This window comes from Melospiza georgiana, chromosome 19 (genome assembly GCF_028018845.1).
Source record: "Melospiza georgiana isolate bMelGeo1 chromosome 19, bMelGeo1.pri, whole genome shotgun sequence".
NCBI lineage: Eukaryota > Metazoa > Chordata > Aves > Passeriformes > Passerellidae > Melospiza > Melospiza georgiana.
In genome coordinates, this window is record NC_080448.1 from 3,072,143 (window position 1) to 3,091,917 (window position 19,775).

Sequence of the window (19,775 nt, forward strand, 5' to 3'; positions counted from 1 at the left end):
CAATTACTGAGGCAATAAAAGCAACAGAACCCCCGTTAGGGAGGGAAATGCAGGATCGGGATGCTGGAGCCAGGGAGGGATTTCAGCTGCTGCAGAGCTGAGCACAAGGAACAATTCCTTTAAAATGTCCTTGGCAGGGCAGGGGAGCCCTCCCTGCTGCCAGGAGCTGGGGTGCAGAGATAACCCTGTCCCAGGGCTGTGACAGAGGGGGAACGCTGGGATCCTGCCAGAGCAGTGTCACAGACATCTTTTATGAAAAATCTTTTCTTTAAGATTTTTCCTCCTGAGAAGCTGAGAAGCCTCAGGAACAAAATGTAAACATTGATTATCTGCTGCTGTGGAATGCAACAGGTGCATCTGTGATTGGTCTCATGGGGTTTCTAATTAATGGCCAGTCACAGTCAGCTGGCTCGGACTCTCTGTCCCAGACACAAACTTTTGTTATCATTCCTTCTTTTCCTATTTTTAGCTAGCCTTCTGATGAACTCCTTTCTTCTATTCTTTCAGTATAGTTTTAATATAATATATATCATAAAAAAATAAATCAGCCTTCTGAAACATGGAGTCAGATCCTCATCTCTTCCCTCATCCTCAGACCCCTGTGAACACCGTCACAGAGCAGGGGCTGGGGGATCTGGGAGAGCCTGGAGTCCTTGGGGACACTGGGGAAACCCTTGGGGACACTGGGAAAACCCTTGGGGACACTGGAGAAATCCTTGGGGACACTGGGAAAACCCTTGGGGACACTGGAGAAATCCTTGGGGACACTGGGGAGCCGAGCCTGGGGAGAAGGGGCAGTGACACTCCCCTGTCCCCTGGCATTCCCCATGTCCCTGGGAGGCACAGGACAGTTGTCACCAGGGCAGGGCTGTCACCCTGCTGAGGTTCTGCACAGAAAGGGCTGCACAGCCTGGCAGGGACAGGAGATCTGCTGTGGAATGATCTCATTCCCTAAAGAAAAGGGGAAGAAAGGAATCCATCACTTCAGAAGTGTCTGTCCAAGAGCTGCTGTTTGCCCCTTGCCCTGCTGTGCTGGCCTTTCCTGGAAGAGACTGACTCGGGCTCAGGTTTGGCAAAGCCAGGCTCAGTGTGCTGCCAGCTCCTGGGGTCTTTTCCCGAAATTCTGAGCTTTTTTGGAAAAAGAGGGCTGGGACTTGGCTCCCAGCTCTGATTCATGTCCAGTCCTTCCCTGGCTCTGGCAGGCTCTGGCACTGCTCTGTGCAGACTGCTGCTGTGGAGGGACCCGGGCTGGGGAGTGCAGTCAAACCTGGAATGAGGGAAGGGGTAAATTCCTGCTGAGGCTTTCCAGGCAGCTCTGTGTGCTCTCTGCAGGGATGGCAGCTGATCCTCCAGCTCCAAACTGGCTCTACTGGTGCAGTGCTGGAGCAGGGCTTTGGGGGCTGTGCCAGGGGAAGGTCAAGTGGGCCATGGATTAAAAAAAAAGTCAGGGAATGGGAAATTCCTGAGGCGCTGAGCAAAGAGGGGAATGTTCTGTGAAAGATTTACCTTGCCTGCAAATTGAATTAGTGCTGTACAGCTTGAATTTATATTATCGTGGCTACTTTTTCTCCAATGGATTATTCTCCTTTTCCTGGGATTTAACTTGGACTGTGGAGTGAGGGACAGCAGCAGCCTCCTCCCTCCTCTCCCACTGGAAAGGGCAGCATGCAGGAGCAGGGCAGGAATGCTGGCTGTGCCCAGCGCTCCCAGGAACAGCCTGACCACCTTCCCATATACTCCTGGGGAGGCTGCTGAGCTTTTCCAGGTTCTTGCTGGCATTAGATGGGTTGGAAGCTCGGGTGGATGAAAGGTCACACTCAGGGAGGAGTCCCCAGTGCTCAGGAGAGCTGGGGGGAGCTGAAATCCCCTGCACATCCCTGCCCCGTGCCGTGAGTTATGGTGTGCTGGCAGGTGGAGCAGCCAGACATCCATTCCTTCCTTCCCATCAAAGCTGCTGCCAGGGCCTGCAAATGAGGTAAGAAAATTGGCAGGGCTTGGGATTTAAGCTGAGCCAGCCTGAGCAGCCCCAACATGCAGTTTTCATCAGCGACTTCCAGCGTGGCAGAGGGGCTGCATCTGCCATGGCCAACTTCACTGAGGGCCAGCAAAAACCAGGAGAACCAGGGGCTGGAGCTGGGCTGGGGCTGAGCATAAAGGGACCTGACCAGAGAACTTCACACCTGGTGTCACCTCCTGCCACTGAGCCAGGGACAGACACAGGGGCAGACACAGGGAATGACACTGGGAATTGTGACAGCGTTCACAGGGGTTTTAGGATGAGGGAAGAAACGAGGATCTGACTCCATGTTTCAGAAGGCTGATTTATTATTTTATGATATATATTATATTATATTATATTATATTATATTATATTATATTATATTATATTATATTATATTATATTATAACTATACTAAAGGAATAGAAGAAAGGATTTCATCAGAAGGCTAGCTAAGAATAGAAAAAGAAAGAATGATAACAAAGGTTTGTGGCTCGGCTCTCTGTCCAAGCCAGCTGACTGGGATTGGCCATTAATTCGAAACAATCACATGAGACCAATCCCAGATGCACCTGTTGCATTCCACAGCAGCAGATAATCAATGTTTACATTTTGATCTTGAAGCCTCTCAGCTTTTCAGGAGGAAAAATCTTAAAGAAAAGATTTTTCATAAAATATGTCTGTGACAGGGAATGGCACGGAGTGGCACAGGGACAGACACAGGGAATGGCACAGGGACAGACACAGAGAATGGCACAGGGAGAGCTGCCTCCAGGGCCACAGTGTGCAGCTGCTCAGTGATGCTCTCAGAGCTCCCAAGAGAGCAGGAAGGAATGGATGCTCCATAATTCATCACTTTTGGAGGAAAAATGGGGTTACAGAGAGAACACTGTTGGAGCTTGAGCAAAACCAGCCCTGGCACAGCTGGGATTTGGGCCAGGAGCCCTTCACAGATGTCACCTCTGATGCCTCCATGGCTGCTGAGGGCTGCCAGCACCTCCCTGCACAGGGACATATCACCAGCCTTCCTGCAGAGGGGACAGGCCAGCAGAGGGATGTGCCACCAGCCACCAGCCTGGCACTGCCAGGAGTGCAGGGAGTGGCTCTGCCCTCAGCCCCTCTGCATGCCCTGATTTCCTGGGAATATCCCATTCCTGCCACTCCTCCCTGGAGGCAGGGGAGCAGCAGGGCTGGGAATCCCCTGGATCCCTAACTGGCATAAAACCCCCTCAGTCATGGAGAAAAATGGGATTCTCCTTGGAATATTTCAAGGTCTACAGAGAAATCCCGAGAAATCCTCAGAACCCTCCTTCTGTGAACTCCAGGAGACATTGTGACACTGCTGGGATGGGAAGTGCCAGAACAGGACAGGAAAAAAAGGGATTTGTGGGCAAAAATGTTTCTCTTTAGGAAGGGAGGTGAGGGCTGGGGGTTCTGAGATTTCCTTTAGCTCAAAGCTTTGTTTGGAAGTGTGGGGCTGTTCCCACAGAGGTTGTTGGTGGACCTGGACACCCCTCTGGGGGCTGTGCCTTGTAGGGAGCCAATATTTTGTTCTGGGAATGCTCCTAGAAGTCAAATCTCACCTTTATCCCACGGATTCCCCTAATTTTCAGCCATAATTCTGCATTTCATGGACACAAATTGTGAGAGGGGTCAGTGCTTCTCTCTGCAAGCTGGGGAATGAGCTGGAATGTTCTGCCAGCACAGGGAAAGGGAAATATTTTACACATTTCTGTGCTGAAAAAAGGAATTATTTGTAAATTCTTCCAATTGGCAGCATTGCTGATAAAAACGCTGGGAAATGACACATGGAATGTGTGGCCTTATCTGGGATTCCTCCTCTTTAAGCAGGATTTGCCATAAAAGAGATGAATGTGTGACTTAAGTGTCACAAATGGTTTCGTTGGGATTTTTATCTGAGGAATAAAATGAGCACTTGGTGCACTAATTAGAGGAGCAGCTGGAAAAATAACTCCAGGCTACCACAAGAGCGGGGGGAAATCCACCCCTGGATGTCAAATTATTTATTGGGATGAGAATGGGGAGTCTTTTGATGAAGCAAAAGTTGAGCTGGTTTCACCAGGGACCTGCCTGGAACCTCTGGGACATTCTGGGATGGTGACATCCTTGGGAGCATCGGAAAATGGGGGAATCTCAACTTCCCATTCTAGGAAAGTCATGGAATAATTGAGGTTGGAAAAGATCTCTGAGGTCATTGAGTCCAACCACCCCCAGCACTGCCAAGGCCACCACTGCCAATGTCCCCAAGTGCCACAGGGCTGTTAAACCCCTCCAGGGATGGGAACTGCACCCTGCCCTGGGCAGTGTCCATGCCTGACCAGCACTTCCATGGAGACATTTCCCCAATATCCAACCTAAACTTTTCCTGGGTGTTTCCAGAACAACCTGAGGCAGTCCTGGGTGTTCAAACCCAGGCAGAAGTGCCATTGGTGCTGTGGTTTGGTGGCCATGGTTGGTTGGACCTGATGACTTTGGAGGTCTTTTCCCTCAGTGATTCCAGGACTCTGTTAGAACTTCAAACTGAGATTCCCCCCCCCCCCCCCCCAAGTTCTTCATTGCCCCCCAGGATGTCACCTCTCCAATTCTGTGTCACTGCAGGTGACACATCCCAGAATGTCCCAGATTCTCTTTGGAAAGGGAGGAAGTGACAGTGCCATGTGTGGTGTCACGGTCACCGTGTCCCTCCAGCCATTGTCCTGCTGTCCATGACTCCCCAGGGACTTTGCTTTGTTTGCCTGCCCTGGCTGCTGGGGAGGGAAGGGACACCAGGGCTGGGGACAGGGATGGCCAAGGGACATGGGCTGGAGACACAGCAAATCTCTCCTTCAAAATGAACTGTTCAGCTTTCCCCCAGGGCAGACAGAAGACAATCCCTTGTTCTTTGGCATGGACAAATCCCAGGATCACAGGATTGTTAAGGTTGGACAAATCCCAGGATCACAAGATCATTAAGGGTGGAAAAGACTTCCAAGATCATCCTGTCCAACCTTTGATCAATGCAATGTTGGCTTCTGTCCACAGGCTCAGTTTGAGCTGCCCTGTGAGGGACAATGGTGACATTCCCAAGCTGGAAACATTTTCTCTGCTTCTTTTGTCTCTCACACTTTTCTTCTTTGGGTTTTCCCGAAGTTTTTTACTGTAGTGGATGTTTTCTTTTGTTTCAGCATGAAAAGAGCTGGATAAAATATTTCATTTTATATCTCAATATAAAATGTGTTTCAGTACAAAAGAGCTCAGGCTGCTGGAGGGGGACCAGAAACCATTTCTGGGTTAAAATCAGGGTTCATAGGAGTCAGAGAATCCCAGAATTTCAGGTTTGGGTTGGAAATAATCTTAAAAATCATCTCACTCCATCCCCTGCCATGGGCAGGGAAACCTTCCACTATCTCAAGTTGCTCCAAGCCCCATCCAGCCTTGCCTTGGGCACTCCCAGGGACCCAGGGGCAATGGTTTATGATGGATTTGGCGTTTGTCCTTTGATCTCAAAGTGATTTTTCAGTGTGAGAAACGATCCAGCCACATTCCAGCCTGGCTGTCCTTTAAAATGTGTTGCTGAGCTGGGAATTTTGGGCAGCAGGATGGATTTGATGAGATGTGTCTGGATTTATGGGGCCACTCTCTCCATGTCTGCTCTCATTTGGACAATGAGGATTATCACATTTTATCCCATTCTGTGTTCTCACTGCAGAAATGAGGAGTAATTACAGCTGCTGCTGCAGCCTGTCAAATCTGCAGCTCAGGAGCCGCAAGAGGTTCATCAAATTACACCGAATTACATCAAATTACAGCCAGTAATATCCCACCCTGCCTCTGCTGAAGTGCAGCCCAGCACAAAAGGAAGGCCTGAAGTGCAGAGCCCCCTCTGGAACCCACCCGTGCTTGGGCTGGGATGCTCCTCGTGCCCTGTGCTTTGTTTCCATCCCTGTGGAATTTGATTTCCTGCTGAAATGCAGCGCCCTGGGATCATTGTGGCTCGCCAGGGTGTGTGTGCCCCAGGGAGCACCCACAGTGATGAACTGCTGGTGCTCCCCAGCTGCACCCAGAGCTCTCTGCCCCTCCCAGGGCAGGGGCAGAGCTACTGATGGAATCCTGGGCACTCTGGGGTGGTCCCAGTGCTCCTGATCCATGGGACACAGGGACCACTGCTCCCTGCTGGGGATGCACCCAAGTCTGCACGGACCTGCCAAAGGGGTTTGGGCGCACAGGGAGGGGATTTCAGAGAGGGCTGGGGGCTCTGGGGACTCACACCCCCTCAGCAGCCCCTGCAGAGCCCTTCCCTGGGGATCTCTGGTGGCAGGGCTGGTCCCTGGGCATCCTGCAGCTCCCTGGGGCTGCTGTGGAGCTGGCAGGTGTCTGATGGGCATTTATTCCTTACTGCAGCCCTGTTTGCCTTGGGCTTTCCCTACTGGTTTGAGTGCTTGTGCTGGAGCAGGTCCCTGTCCCCTCAGTCCCTGGGACACAGGGTGGTCACAGATTTCGTTTTAAGGGGACAAACCAGGCCTGGGGAGCTGCTCCTCCCCTGCAGGACAAGGCAAGGGTGCCAGAGTGAGGAACTCCAGCTTTACTCAGTGGGGTGGACAAACCCCCCTGCTCCTCCCTTCTGGGCTGGGCTGGAGCCTCCCAGCCCATGGAACCCCCTCCTGCAGGGATGGTCCCTGCAATCCATGGAGATTTTCTGTGGGGCTGTCATGGAGCCAGATCCACACAAGTGCTCTGAAAACTGCAGGAGTGGAGGGACTTTAGGGACAGAGGGGCTCCAGTGGAGATGTTTGATCCTTTCCTCAGATCCATTGAATTTCATGGAGTCCCAGAATGGTTTGGGTGGGATCTTAGAGCTCCTCTCATTCCATGGGCAGGGACACCTCCCACTGTCCCAGGGTGCTCCCAGCCCTGTCCAGCCTGGCCTTGGGCACTGCCAGGGATCCAGGGGCAGCCACAGCTGCTCTGGGCACCCTGTGCCAGGGCCTGCCCACCCTCACAGGGAACAATTCCTGTCCTATATCCCATCCATCGCTGCCCTCTGGCACTGGGAGCCATTCCCTGTGTCCTGTCCCTCCATCCCTTGTCCCCAGTCCCTCTCCAGCTCTCCTGGAGCCCCTTCAGGCCCTGGCAGGGGCTCTGAGCTCTGCCTGGAGCTTCTCCTCTCCAGTGAGCACCCCCAGGTGTCCCAGCCTGGCTCCAGAGGTGTCCCAGCCCTGCAGTAGCTCTGTGCTCTCCTGAATTCACTCCCACAGACCCACGTCCTCCCTGGCAGTGGGGGCAGCTGTTCCTCTCCTCCCAGAAGTCACTGGAGCTGTCTATAATTAAAACTCTTTTCCAAGGCCAAAGTTTTGTGCCAGACTTCCCCTGATTGATCTGTAATTAGGGAGAAATTCTCTGCCTCGTGCTGGGCGAGGGGTCAGGCTGCTGAGGAGGCTCTGACCTCCCAATCTCTGAAACCGAACGCCTTGTCTGGGAAATCTCCTGAGGCTGGAGCTGTTCCGGCTCATCCTGTGCCTCACCCCAGGGCACAGCCTTGTCCAGCCCGTGCCAGCCCTGCCAGGCTGAGCTGGGCACGGCAGTGACCCAGCCCGGGCCGGCCAGCACCGCAGGGAGCTGCTGGAGAATAAAAATAAACAGCATTGTGTGCTCGGGGCCCCGAGCTGCAAACCCAGCTCATTAACTTTAAATATCTCACCTCGCTGCTCGCTGGAGGTCACGCTCGGCAGGAGCAGCGCGGCGCTCATCAGCTCCCAGCGCACATCCTCATCCTCATCCTCATCCTCACCCCGGCCCGGGCCACGCAGGGAACTGCCAGGGACCTGATTATCCTGAGAATGGCCAGAGAAAGGCTCATTCAGGGAGCAATCAGTGAGCATTATCCAACCAATTCGATACACAAGGCTCTGAAAACCCAGGCGAAGTCCGTTCTGCCCGGGGGTGGAGGTGATGAAATTCAGGAATGTTTTCCCCCTCTCATTTCCCTTCTCCCCCTCTCTCATTTTCCTTTCCCCTCTCTCATTTCCAGGAACGTTTTCCCCCTCTCATTTCCAGGCATCTTTTCCCCCTCTCATTTTCCTTTCCCCTCCCCCCTCATTTCCTTTCTCCCTCCCTCATTTTCATTTTCCCTCCTCTCATTTCCCTTTTCCCCCCTCTCATTTCCAGGCATCTTTCCCCATTCTCATTTCCCTTCTCCCTCTCTCATTTCCAGAAATGTTTTCCCCCCTCTCATTTTCCTTTATCCCTCTCATTTCCCTTTTTCCTCTCTCATTTCCCTTTCCCTCCTCTCACTTCCCTTTCACCCTCTCTCATTTCCAGAAATGTTTTCTCCCTCTCATTTTCCCTTTTCCCCATCTCATTTCCCTTCTCCCCCTCCCATTTCCCTTCTCCCCCTCTCATTTTCCTTTCTCCCCTCTCATTTCCCTTTCTCCCCCTCTCATTTCCCTTTCCCCCCTTCTCATTTTCCTTTCCACCTCTCATTTCCCTTTCCCCCCTCTCATTTCCCTTTCTCCCCCTCTCATTTCCCTTTCCCCCCTCTCATTTTCCTTTCCCCCCTCTCATTTCCCTTTCCCCCCTCTCATTTCCCTTTCTCCCCCTCTCATTTCCCTTTCTCCCCCTCTCATTTCCCTTTCCCCCCCTCTCATTTTCCTTTCCACCTCTCATTTCCCTTTCCCCCCTCTCATTTCTCTTCTCCCCCTCTCATTTCCCTTTCCCCCCTCTCATTTTCCTTTCCCCCCTCTCATTTCCCTTTCCCCCCTCTCATTTTCCTTTCCCCCTCTCACTTTCCTTTTCCCCCTCTCATTTCCCTTTCCCCCCTCTCATTTCTCTTCTCCCCCTCTCATTTTCCTTTCCTCCCTCTCATTTCCTTTTCCTCCCTCTCATTTCCAGCCATGTTTTCCCCCTCCACTTCCCCTCTCCAGCTCTTTCTCCAGATTTAATTCCACCCTCCAAGGCAGTGGCTGGGACAGGAGATGTTTGTAGAGTCAGGGGTCTCTCCTGAGGGCTGAGGGTGGGACAATCCCATGGGAATGGGGTGGGATGGGGTCACCTCTGCTCCTCTGAGCATTCCCTCTTTCCCTCAAAGCTCAGGCAGGAGTTCCCAGGAGCTACTGCTGCTCCCTGGGATGAGGGGATTTGGACCCTGCTCTCCCTGCCTGGCATTTCCAGCCTGGGCAGATTTCTGAGGGTGGATCCTGTGGGATCAGGACCAGGGGAGGTGGGATGGGCTCAGGGGGTGGTTTGGGTGCATCTGGGGCTGTTTGGGGCTGCTGGTGCCCTGGCAAGATGACTGCACAGCTCTGGCTCTGGTTCCTGCTGCCCATCCCAGCAGATCCAGCTTCCCCTGCTCCCCGTAGTGAAGGGCTGAGGCAAGATGAAATCCTTTGTCTGAGCTCACAGCTTAAGGAGAGGGTGGGAATTCTCTGTGCTCAGCTCTCACAAACCAGTGCAGAACCAGCAGAACCAGCAGGAGCAGCTGGTGCCACCTGGAACCTCTCGATTCTGGGGATGTGGGATCAGAACCTGGAGGAGAATTGGTGTTGAAAGGATGTGGCTTAGGGAGTAAATCGCCTTTCCAAAGGGCTGTAGGCTCTTTCATCTCCCCTGAGATGGTGTCCAACCCCCAGTCTGCTCCCTGGAGGGCAGTGGTGCTTTTCCAGCCCCCTCCAGGTGTTCAGTCATTGATGATTTTCTTTTTCCTGTGTCCCATCTCCTCTGCACAGCTCCTGACAGGAGGGCACAGCCGGGGGGGTCGGGCTGTGCTCCAGGGAACAGGGACAGGAGCAGAGGGAACGGCCTCAGGCTGGGCCAGGGCAGCCTCAGGGGGGATTTTGGGAACATTTCTTTACTGGAAGGATGGTCAGACATTCCTGGAAATGTTCAAAAACTGTGTGGATATGTTCACTTCCATTTCTTCACTGGAAGGGTGGTCAGGCATCCCTGGAAATGTTCAGAAACTGTGTGGATGTGGCTCTTGGGGACAGGGGTCACTGGTGGCCTTGGCAGTGCTGGAGGAAGGTTGGACTTGGTGATCCTGGAGGTCAGTTCCAACCTCAATGATTCCATGATTTTGTGGTCCCACAGGTTTATTTAGGAGGCCCATTGGACATTTTGCAGAGGTGTAGACATGCCTTTCTTGAGTCACTCAGGTCCAAAGCAAATCTCCCTGCGCTGCAGGGTCTGGAAAACCCCTGAATTCCCAGCTCCTCACTGCTCTTTGCTGCTGCTCCATCATCCCTGATGCCCTTGGAATCAAAGAGCCCCAGCAGTCTGGGGTGGAAGGGACCTTAGAGATGATCCAGCACCAGCCCTGCCATCTCCACACTGGGCACAAGGGTGTTGGATGTACCATGAGAGCCCAGGATTCCCTGCTGGAGCTCTGTGGAGCTCTGGGAGTGGCCAGACTGAGCTCACACGTGGCAAATGTTGATGCTGGGGCTCCTCACGCTGGAATTATCCCCAGGCTCTCTCTGCGCCCCATGGACGAGCAGTGAGGGGGAGCTTTGGTGAGTCCCTGCTGGCCACACGAGGTCTGTGGCACTGGAAAGGTTCCCAGAGAACCCAGAGGTGTTGCTTGGTGCCTTCAGCATCCTCTTCCCACGATGGGACAACGAGCCAGGCTCACCAGTGCCATGCCTTGTTATTGTCACACTTCCCTGGTTCCTGCAGGGAGCAAAGGTCTGTGGGCACCTGGAGCTCTTCTCACCCAGCTGAGGGCCTGGGGATGATGAGCTGATCTGATTTGGCTCTGCTGGGGTGGCCAGAGAGGTTCTGAGTCATTGTTTGAGTCATGAGGCTCAGCCTCAGCGCTGGTGCCCCCGGGTGACTCGGTGACATTAATGCCAGGATTAACACGGAGCTTTACAGGGGAGGAGAATGTGAGGGCACTGCTGGGAGGGAATCAAGGAGAGCTTTAGGTGGCTTTAAACCAGTGCTTGAGCTCAGCTCTGGTGTTCTGCAAAGATCACCCACATAGGCAGTGACCCATCCCTTGGCCCAAGGACCTCAGGGATGGCATGGAATCCTGAGGGATGGGCCTGGAGCCCCTCTGTGCTCACCCCCTTTGCCACCTGCCAGCCTGCCCTGTTCCAGCAGCTCCTCAGCCCCATTCCCAGGGTTTCCCTGTTCCAGCAGCCCCTCACCCCCATTCCCAGGGGTTTCCCTTTTTCAGGAACCCCTCACACCCCCCTCACACCAAGGTTTCCATGTCCCTGCAGCCCCTCACCCTCATTCCCAGGGTTTCCATATCTCAATAGACCCCTCACCCCCATGCCCAGGGGTTTCCCTTTTCCAGTAACCCCTCACACCAAGGTTTCCATGTCCCTGCAGCCCCTCACCACCATTCCCAGGGTTTCCATATCTCAATAGACCCCTCACTACCATTCCCAGGGTTTCCATGTCCCAATAGACCCCTCACCACCATTCCCAGGGTTTCCATGTCCCAGCAGCCCCTCACCCCCATTCCCAGGGTTTCTCTGTTCCAATAGACCCCTCAGCCCCATTCCCAGGGTTTCCATGTCCCAATAGAACCCTCAGCCCCATTCCCAGGGTTTCCATGTCCCAATAGAACCCTCAGCCCCATTCCCAGGGTTTCCATGTCCCAATAGAACCCTCAGCCCCATTCCCAGGGTTTCTGTGTTCCAATAGACCCCTCACCACCATTCCCAGGGTTTCCCTGTCCCAGCAGCCCCTCAGCCCCATTCCCAGGGTTTCCATGTCCCAATAGACCCCTCACCCCCATTCCCAGGGTTTCCATGTCCCAATAGACCCCTCAGCCCCATTCCCAGGGTTTCCCTGTCCCAGCAGACCCCACCCCAATGTGCCCCTAGCTTTCCCTGCCTTCCCAGTTTGTAAATAAGCTCTGGAAATGTGTGAGTGCCTTGGAATCATGGAATCACGAAGCTGGCAAGGAGCTCTGAAACCCTCAGGTGCAGCCATTAACCCATCGCTGCCCGGTCCCCATGGAACCATTTCCCTTCCTCAGTCAGGGAGCTCAGCCCAGTGGGGTTTATAAATCTGTGTTTGTGCCAGGGAGCAGGGACAGGAGGGAGCTGTCCCGGGCTAGGGAGCACATCCTGCTCCCCTTGGCTGCAGCTGTCCTGCTGTGCCCCTCCAGCCTTCCCAGGGGTTCTCATCCTGTGGGATGAACTGAGGCAGAGGAGGGGAGGATGTGACCAGCACACATCTCACAGGGGGACTGGGGTCCTGTGAGCACTGCTGGGGTCAGGGATTTTGGGAAAACAGGCAGCACACCAGCTCCCACTCAGCCTTTTTCTCTTTTGTCCCCATCCTTAAACCAACTGTGAGTTAATTTGTGGATAATCCACACATGGCTCAGAATCCCAAGGACCCTGGGGAGAGCAGCACATCTGCAGCACAGGGATGGGAGGGTTGGATTTGATTCCTGCGCTGGTGCGCGCCGTGGGGAGGAGCAGGAGGGTGAGCTGGGCAGCTCCTGCCTGTGCCAAACCCAAATTCCACACTGTGCTCCCAGGATGGGATGTGAAAACCGGGCTGTGGTGGTGCCCGGGCTGTGCAGAGCACCCCCGTGCAGGTTTTAGTGTTGGTTTTTATAACATTTCTCTCGTGGCTGTCAAAAGGAATTTTCAGACAAACCCGTGATTTCTCTCTGTTGATGAAATGATGCTGCAGTCTCCTGAGGTGCTGATGGCAGGGAAGGTTTGTTTTCTGCAGCTTCACATGAATGTTAAAGGGATATTTCTACCAGGCAAAAGTGGGGTGTAGCTGCCTTGCTAGTTAAGAGTTTTAATTGAAAAAGCAGTCAATAAGGGGATAATGCATTTTTCAGCGGCATCTTTCTTTGGAGGCTGTGGAAGATGCTCTCATTAAGCTGACAATTAAAGCCTCTGAAGTTAGTGATGATCCCTGGCAGAGGCAGAGGGAAGTCACGAGCGAAGGGCTGCCCAAAGTCTTGCACAAAGTCAGAGCCCAGCAGTTGTTTTCTCTGGAATCACGTGTGGGACCGAGTCCTGCGTGGCCTCTGAGGGTGGAGTGACATTGGAGAGACCCAAACCGAGTAACTCCGTGCTCGGGGTCACACGGGCACAGGCCAAATGAATGCGGGGGCAGGTACCAGCACCTCTTTAAAATGCAAATTGTTTTCTTGCTAATCTGGCTAATTTAAAGAAATTAGCATCCCAAAGCATCCCGATTTGCATCCCAGCGCACGGATTCGCTGCTGTCGGTGCCATCGGTGTAAATCACCGGGAGCCGCTGTCACCTTGTTCCCTTCCGCAGCGATCCGGCCGGGAACGGAACATGCCGGGACCGATCCAGCCCAGGGGCGCCGGAGGAACGCGTTTCCCCCTGCCCAGAAATGTTTTACAGAATGGCTCTCCAGGGGATGCGCTGCCCACCCCTTACCTCAATGTGCCAGCCCAGAAACGAGCTCGGTCCTGCAGAGCCCCGCAGCTGGGAGCGGCTTTAGCAGCGGGACCGTGAGCGGATCCCTCCCATTTTACAGCATCCCTTGCAGAGCCTCACCCCAGAATATTCCCTCCCAGAAATCCCAGATCTCCTGGAGCCCGGAGATCCCAGTTCGGCCCAGGGAGTGCTCGTGCTGTGCCGGTTTCGGGCTCGGGCTGTGCTGGTTTTGGGCCCGGGCTGTGCCGGTTTTGTGCCCGAGCCCAAAGCCAGCCCGGGCTGTGCCGGTTTTGTGGCCGGGCTGTGCTGGTTTTGGGCTCAGTTTGCGCCGGTTTTGTGGCCGGGCTGTGCCGGTTTTGGACTCGGGCTGTGCCGATTTTGGGCTCGGGCTGTGCTGATTTTGTGCCCGGGCTGTGCCGATTTTGGGCTCGGGCTGTGCTGATTTTGGGCTCGGGCTGTGCTGATTTTGTGCCCGGGCTGTGCCGATTTTGGGCTCGGGCTGTGCTGATTTTGTGCCCGGGCTGTGCCGGTTTTGGACTCAGGCTGTGATTTTTCCCACGGCGTTTGTGCCAAGATAAGGGCACGGGAAATCGCGATCAGCTGCGCGGCTGCTCAGATCTGCACACGGGAGTGTGATACGAGGCACAAATGTGATTGATAAAAAGTGCAGATGTGATTGATAAAAAGCATAGATGTGATTGATAAAAAGCATAGATGTGATTGATAAGAAGCGCAGGTGTGATAAGTGCAGATGTGGTTGACAAGAAGCACAGATATCATTGATAAGAAGCACAGATATGATTGATGAGAAGCACAGATGTGATTGATAAGAAGCACAGATGCACGGGTGTGATAAGAAGCACAGATATGATAAGAAGCACAGATGTGATTGATTAGAAGCACAGATGCACAGGTGTGATAAGAAGCACAGGTAGCACCGGTGGCAGGGCTGGCACACGGCACTGCCATGGGCACTGCTGGTGTTTCAATCGCGGCCCTGGCATTGATCTGCTGGAGCCTCACGGTCTGAGACACTTCTCACACCTGGGGACTGAGCAGCAGCAGCTCCAGGGAGGGCTGGATGCGGTCACTTCCCCGTGAATGGGAGTAAAACACACCCCCCACAAATCCTACCAGTGCAGGGAGCAGGTTTGATTTACCCAGCCCATCAGTTCATTAACATGGAGGAGGAGATGTCCGTGGCCTGATCAATGAAGGAGATTTTCCACAAGATTAGGTTAAGCATTCTCAGGAGATCTGGGCATTGAACTGCTCAGACAGACAGGGATTTTAAAGATCTTTCAGCAGGTAGGAATATCCCTTTATTTTGTGGAGGGAAAATTTATTTTTTCCTTTATTTTTGTGGAGGGTACAAAACTCCCTCCAAACAGCCCCGTGCCTTGTTCAGAGCAGGAGCCACACTCAGCACTGCACCAGCTCAGCTCATTAGTGGCAGGACCTGTCACCTGTCCCTGCTGGTGGCACTGAGGCTGTGCCTGCACTGCCTGCTCTGCATGCCAGGCACACACGGATGCTGCTGGCAAGCAGGGCTGAAAAACCTGCTGGATCTGCAATGGCCCGGCCCCTGCTCTGGATCTGCAATGGCCTGGCCCCTGCTCTGGATCTGCAATGGCCTGGCCCCTGCTCTGGATCTGCAATCGCCTGGCTCTTGCTCTGGATCTGCAATGGCCTGGCTCTTGCTCTGCCTGCTGGATCTGCAATGGCCTGGCCCCTGCTCTCCCTCTCCCTCCCTCTGGAGCCTGGGTCTGGCCTTGTAAATCATGTGCAAAACCTGAGAGGGAGAGCCCTGGCTGTGCTGCTGGCTCCTGTCCCCCTGCCAAAATGGCTTTTTGGGAGCTGCCTCTGGACTGTCTGGAACTGGGGAATGACCTGTTCCCCTCAGTGCACGGCCTGATTCTGTCCTTGGGGCCATCTGGGACATAACAGGGGTCATTCCCTGGCACAGCAAAGGATTTGGGTCTGTGGGCACCAGGAAGCTGCTGTGGAGGTTTCCCAGGGTGTGGGGATGCTGATGTGCAGCTGGTCCAGAGGGGCATGTTGGGCTTGAAAGGGTAATTCATTTATAATAATGAGGGTGGTGAGACCCTGGCACAGATTTCCAGAGCAGCTGTGGCTGCCCCTGGATCCCTGGCAATGCCCAAGGCCAGGCTGGAGGGCCTTGGAGCACCCTGGGATAGTGGAAGGTGTCCCTATTCACATCAAGCTGCACTATATGGCCTCTAAAAGTCTCTTCCAACCCAACCTTCTCTCTGATTTCTGAGTCTCTGATCTTTTCTTCTCATTCCAGGGGATGGCCAAGTGGATTTTGATGAATTTATGACCATTCTAGGACCTAAGCTGGTGTCGTCGGAGGGCAGGGATGGCTTCCTGGGGAATACAATAGACAGCATATTCTGGCAGGTAAGTCAGCATTGCTTGAATTGTAGCTTCAGGCAGCTCTCAGCAGCTTCCAGAGTGGATTTGTTGAGGAGCACAGGATGTTTTACTGAGTGGGAATGACTGTGGAAAGGGTGTTGAGGTCCATCATGCTGGGGGCTGTGGGACAATATTCCATGTTGGGGGAGAGAATTGTGTCCAGCCAAGCCCTGTGTACCTGTGGATGGATGCAGCTGGACACAGCAGCACCCCAAGACTCGTGCAGCACCTTTGGGACTCTGGGATTCACTTCTGGAAGGAAAAGCATTTTTCTCCAGCAATCTTTTCAGTTGGGAACCTTGAAGCCACTCAGCTGCTCCCAGAAGTGTGTCCCTGTCCAGTGTCCCTTGGCTGTGGCAGGGGTTGTTCCACACAGAGGTGTCTTGGTTTGGAAAGACAGGAGTCTGCTGAGGAAGGCAGGAACCTCCCCTGAAATGGAGAATGTAAACCCTCCCCACCCCTCTGAATTGCTATAAATTTTAAATTAAGGAGTTCTCAGGCAAAAAATATGGGAGCAGGAAATAACAGTTCTTTAATAGGGAAAGGAAAAAAAAAATAAAAGGATAAAATAAACAACGCGGTTCACTGGAACAACAGTGACAGAGTCAGAACCCAACCTGACACCCTGTGGGTCAGGGTTCTGGTGGCAGTCCCATTGGAATTGTGGCTCAGCCCTCCTGCAGTGTCAGGGGTGGTTCTGCTGGAGCAGGGATCCTGCAGAGAAGGATGGATTCTTCCTCTGAAGATCCAGGGGAAGGAGAGACAGCTGCTGTTCCTCTGGGGAATCCAGTGGAGAAGCCGTGCTGGTGTCTCAAAAGCTCTGGATTATATCTGGGTAGGAATGCTTGGCTCCTCCCTCTGGGCTCACATCTCCCAATGGGATGCTGTAGTTCTTATCAGCCATGCAGTGACATTCAATAGCTGTTATCAGCAGATGTCCCCTCCAAAGGGAGGTGTGAATGTGGTCACTCAAAGAGAGACATAAGGCAAACTGCCCACTTGACAAAGGTAATCTGCCATACAGAGGGTAATGGAAAACATCTTGCATTGCAATCTGGAACAGGAGGGAATGTGCTGGGCAGGTCAGGTCCCACTGGGATTTCTGCTGAATTTAGGGATGAGCACTCTGTATTGTGCCAGAGAAAGTTTTGCCCCAGGTGCTGCCCTGGGTTGGTTTGGTCCTGCTGGACCCAGGCACTGGAAGGACACAGATCCAGCACTGGGAGCTGCTTTTTGCCTGCCCTGCAGTGAGACTTTAAACAGAGCTGGACCTTCCAGGAAAAGCAGTCCAGGCTGTTATGGCAGGATCAAAAATTCTCCAAAACACAGAGCTGCACGTTTGCTGCCAATGGTTCAAATGTGTGGCTTCCTGTGGGATTCCAGCTCCTTTCACTGACCATCCCACAACCCTGGCCTGCTGAGAAACTTTGGCTGTTCTCAAGTTTAATGAAGCAAAAGAGCCAAAGCTGGAAATGAGATTTTCTGCCTTCTTTTACAACCCTCCAGCCCTGTCCAGACTGAATTGGGTGGAGCTTTGGAAGAGTATTTTAAAAGGCTTTTAAAAACTTGTTCCTGGCCTTCTGGCACGGGACAGGAATAACCCTGAAAATCCTGCTCTGGATTCCAGGATTTGATTGTCAAAGCAGGAGTTTGGTGCTGGTGAAGCCCCCATGGTTTGTGATGCATCTGGGGGGAGTAAATGGCACCAGGAGGAGTAGGACTGGGTGCCAGGGGTGTTTTGGTGCCTCCATTGCTCCTTGTGAGCTTCATCCCAGGCTGGGAGCGAGAGGAGGGAGCCCCATCCCATCCCATGGAGCTGTTGGCACCTTCCAGAATTCCAGCCCCTCAGGAGCTGCTCAAAAAGCAAAAATCCTGGTGGGAAAATCAGGTTTGTGAGCTGAGCTCTTGGATGGGGAGCAGAGAAGTCTGGAGCCTTGCTGAGAATTCCGCTCACAGTTTAACCCACTGCTTTTAGTGACACTCCCACCCCTGCAAATGCCTGGAATGAGGCTGGGAGACGGGATTGTGCCTGGATTTAGGGCAGTGGGTTCCTGGGATCAGCTTCCATAGGGACATGGCTCTGGTGCCTCTCTGGCTGTGATGGGACAGGGGAAAGGGAGCAGAGGCTCCAGGTGGGAGCCCTGGTGGGCAGGGACAGCCTCAGGGGCTCCTTCAGGCAGCAAAGCTCTGACTGAGTTCCACCAGTGCTCCATGGCATTGGAGAACAGCAGTTATGGGCTTTACCACCTCTTTACTCAGCACTTCCCTGGATTTCTGAGCCCTTGAAGAGCTCTGATTGCTTTTCCTCTGGGGTTGGAGTACAATATCTCTGCAGCTTTTTCCCAAAGACAAAGCAAGAAAAAATCATGGAAATGTTATTCAGGGAACAGGTTCTCTTTGCCCATTGCTCCCTGCCTTTACCAATCCCTCTGCAGGGCCATCAGTCACCTCATCCCTGAGCATTTCTGCCTCTGCAGCATCTCCAGTGGGACCCCTGATGGGAAGCCAAGCTTTTGTGGGAGCCAGGGCTTGGCCATGCTCCCCATTTCCCCATATGTGCAATTTCCACATTTTCTGGAGTGAGTGGCCAGAAAATGTGGAAATTGCACATTTGGCTCAGGGGCTGAGCCTGGGTTGCTGACAGAGCCCTTCAGCCCTGCAGCCACTCCCAAGGAAGGATTTTAAGGAGGGAATGGTGCCCACAAGGCTGTGCCCATGCCCAGGGCTGGGGGACAAGGATGGGACAAAAGGGACACCTGGCTGAGCAGTGCCACCATGAAACCTCACTCCAAAGCTTCTTCAATCAGTCCCATAGGAGAGAGGAGCCATGTGGGCATCCCAAAAGTGCCTTCCCCTCTCCATCCCAGCAGCTGCCCTCCAGCCCTCCCCACGCTGGGATGTCTTTGCCAGGCTCATTTCTAAGGGCAAAGACCTCCAGGCTCCAGGGTTAAACACTTCCTTGGGGATGGAATGTGGAGGAGTGTGGCAGTGTTCACAGAGGTCCAAGGATGAGGGAAGAGATGAGGATCTGACTCCATGTTTCAGAAGGCTGATTTATTGTTTTATGATATATATTACATTAAAACTATACTAAAAGAATAGAAGAAAGGATTTCATCAGAAGGCTGGCTAAGAATAGAATAGGAAAGAATGATAACAAAAGCTTGTGGCTCGGACTCTCTGTCCAAGTCAGCTGACTGTGATTGGCCATTAATTAGAAACATCCAACATGGGCCAATCACAGATGCACCTATTGCATCCCACAGCAGCAGATAATCAATATTTAGATTTTGATCTTGAGGCCTCTCAGCTTCTCAGGAGGAAAAATCCTAAGGAAAGGATTTTTCATAAAAGATGTCTGTGACAGAGGAGCTCCAGGCTGTGAGGCCCAGAGAGAATAACAGCCCTGGATGAGAGGTTTTGAATGGAAGGAACCTCTCTGTGGTGGCTGAAATGCTTTGGGAGGTCAGGACAAGTGGCATTGTTAAACAACAGAGCTGCATCTGCATTGGGGGCAGGGGAAATTCTGTGCCCACAGCACTGATAAGGTGATTTGGAAAAGCCAAATTATCAAGTACACTTTATACCTGACCAGCTGAGAGCCAAAGTGCTGCCTGATTGATTTTCCCCTTTTTCCCTTTGCTGTGTGTACACGGAGGCTGCAGGGAGTTTCAGGCAGGATATCTGGGGCTTTGTGTGGCATCAGGGGACAGGGAGGCTGCAGGGAATTTAGGAGGACATCTGGGGCTTTGTGTGGCATGAGGGGACAGGGCTGGATCATCCCCTCAGCCACGGTACCCGTGCATGCCATCAGGAGCAGCCTGGGCATTTGGGGATAAACAAAGCTGCTTTGCAGGAGCAGCAGAATTCCAATGGGGAGATGCTGCCCAGAGCTCTCATTTCTCACTGCTAGGATGTCCCTGCAGGTTTGGGGAGGCAGGTCCTGTGTGATAATTTAC

The 19,775-nt window shown here is 53.1% G+C and overlaps 1 protein-coding gene across 4 annotated transcripts in view; it reads left to right on the forward strand.

Moving 5' to 3' along the window:
• The window catches only part of CALN1 (calneuron 1), a 176,668-nt gene that overhangs the window by 101,734 nt on the left and 55,159 nt on the right, over positions 1-19,775 (forward strand). For all 4 annotated transcript variants that reach the window (XM_058037500.1, XM_058037501.1, XM_058037503.1 and 1 more), the window contains one exon: positions 15,690-15,802. In XM_058037500.1, coding sequence (XP_057893483.1) covers positions 15,690-15,802 — 113 coding nt within the window. The remainder of the gene's footprint in view (positions 1-15,689; positions 15,803-19,775) is intronic.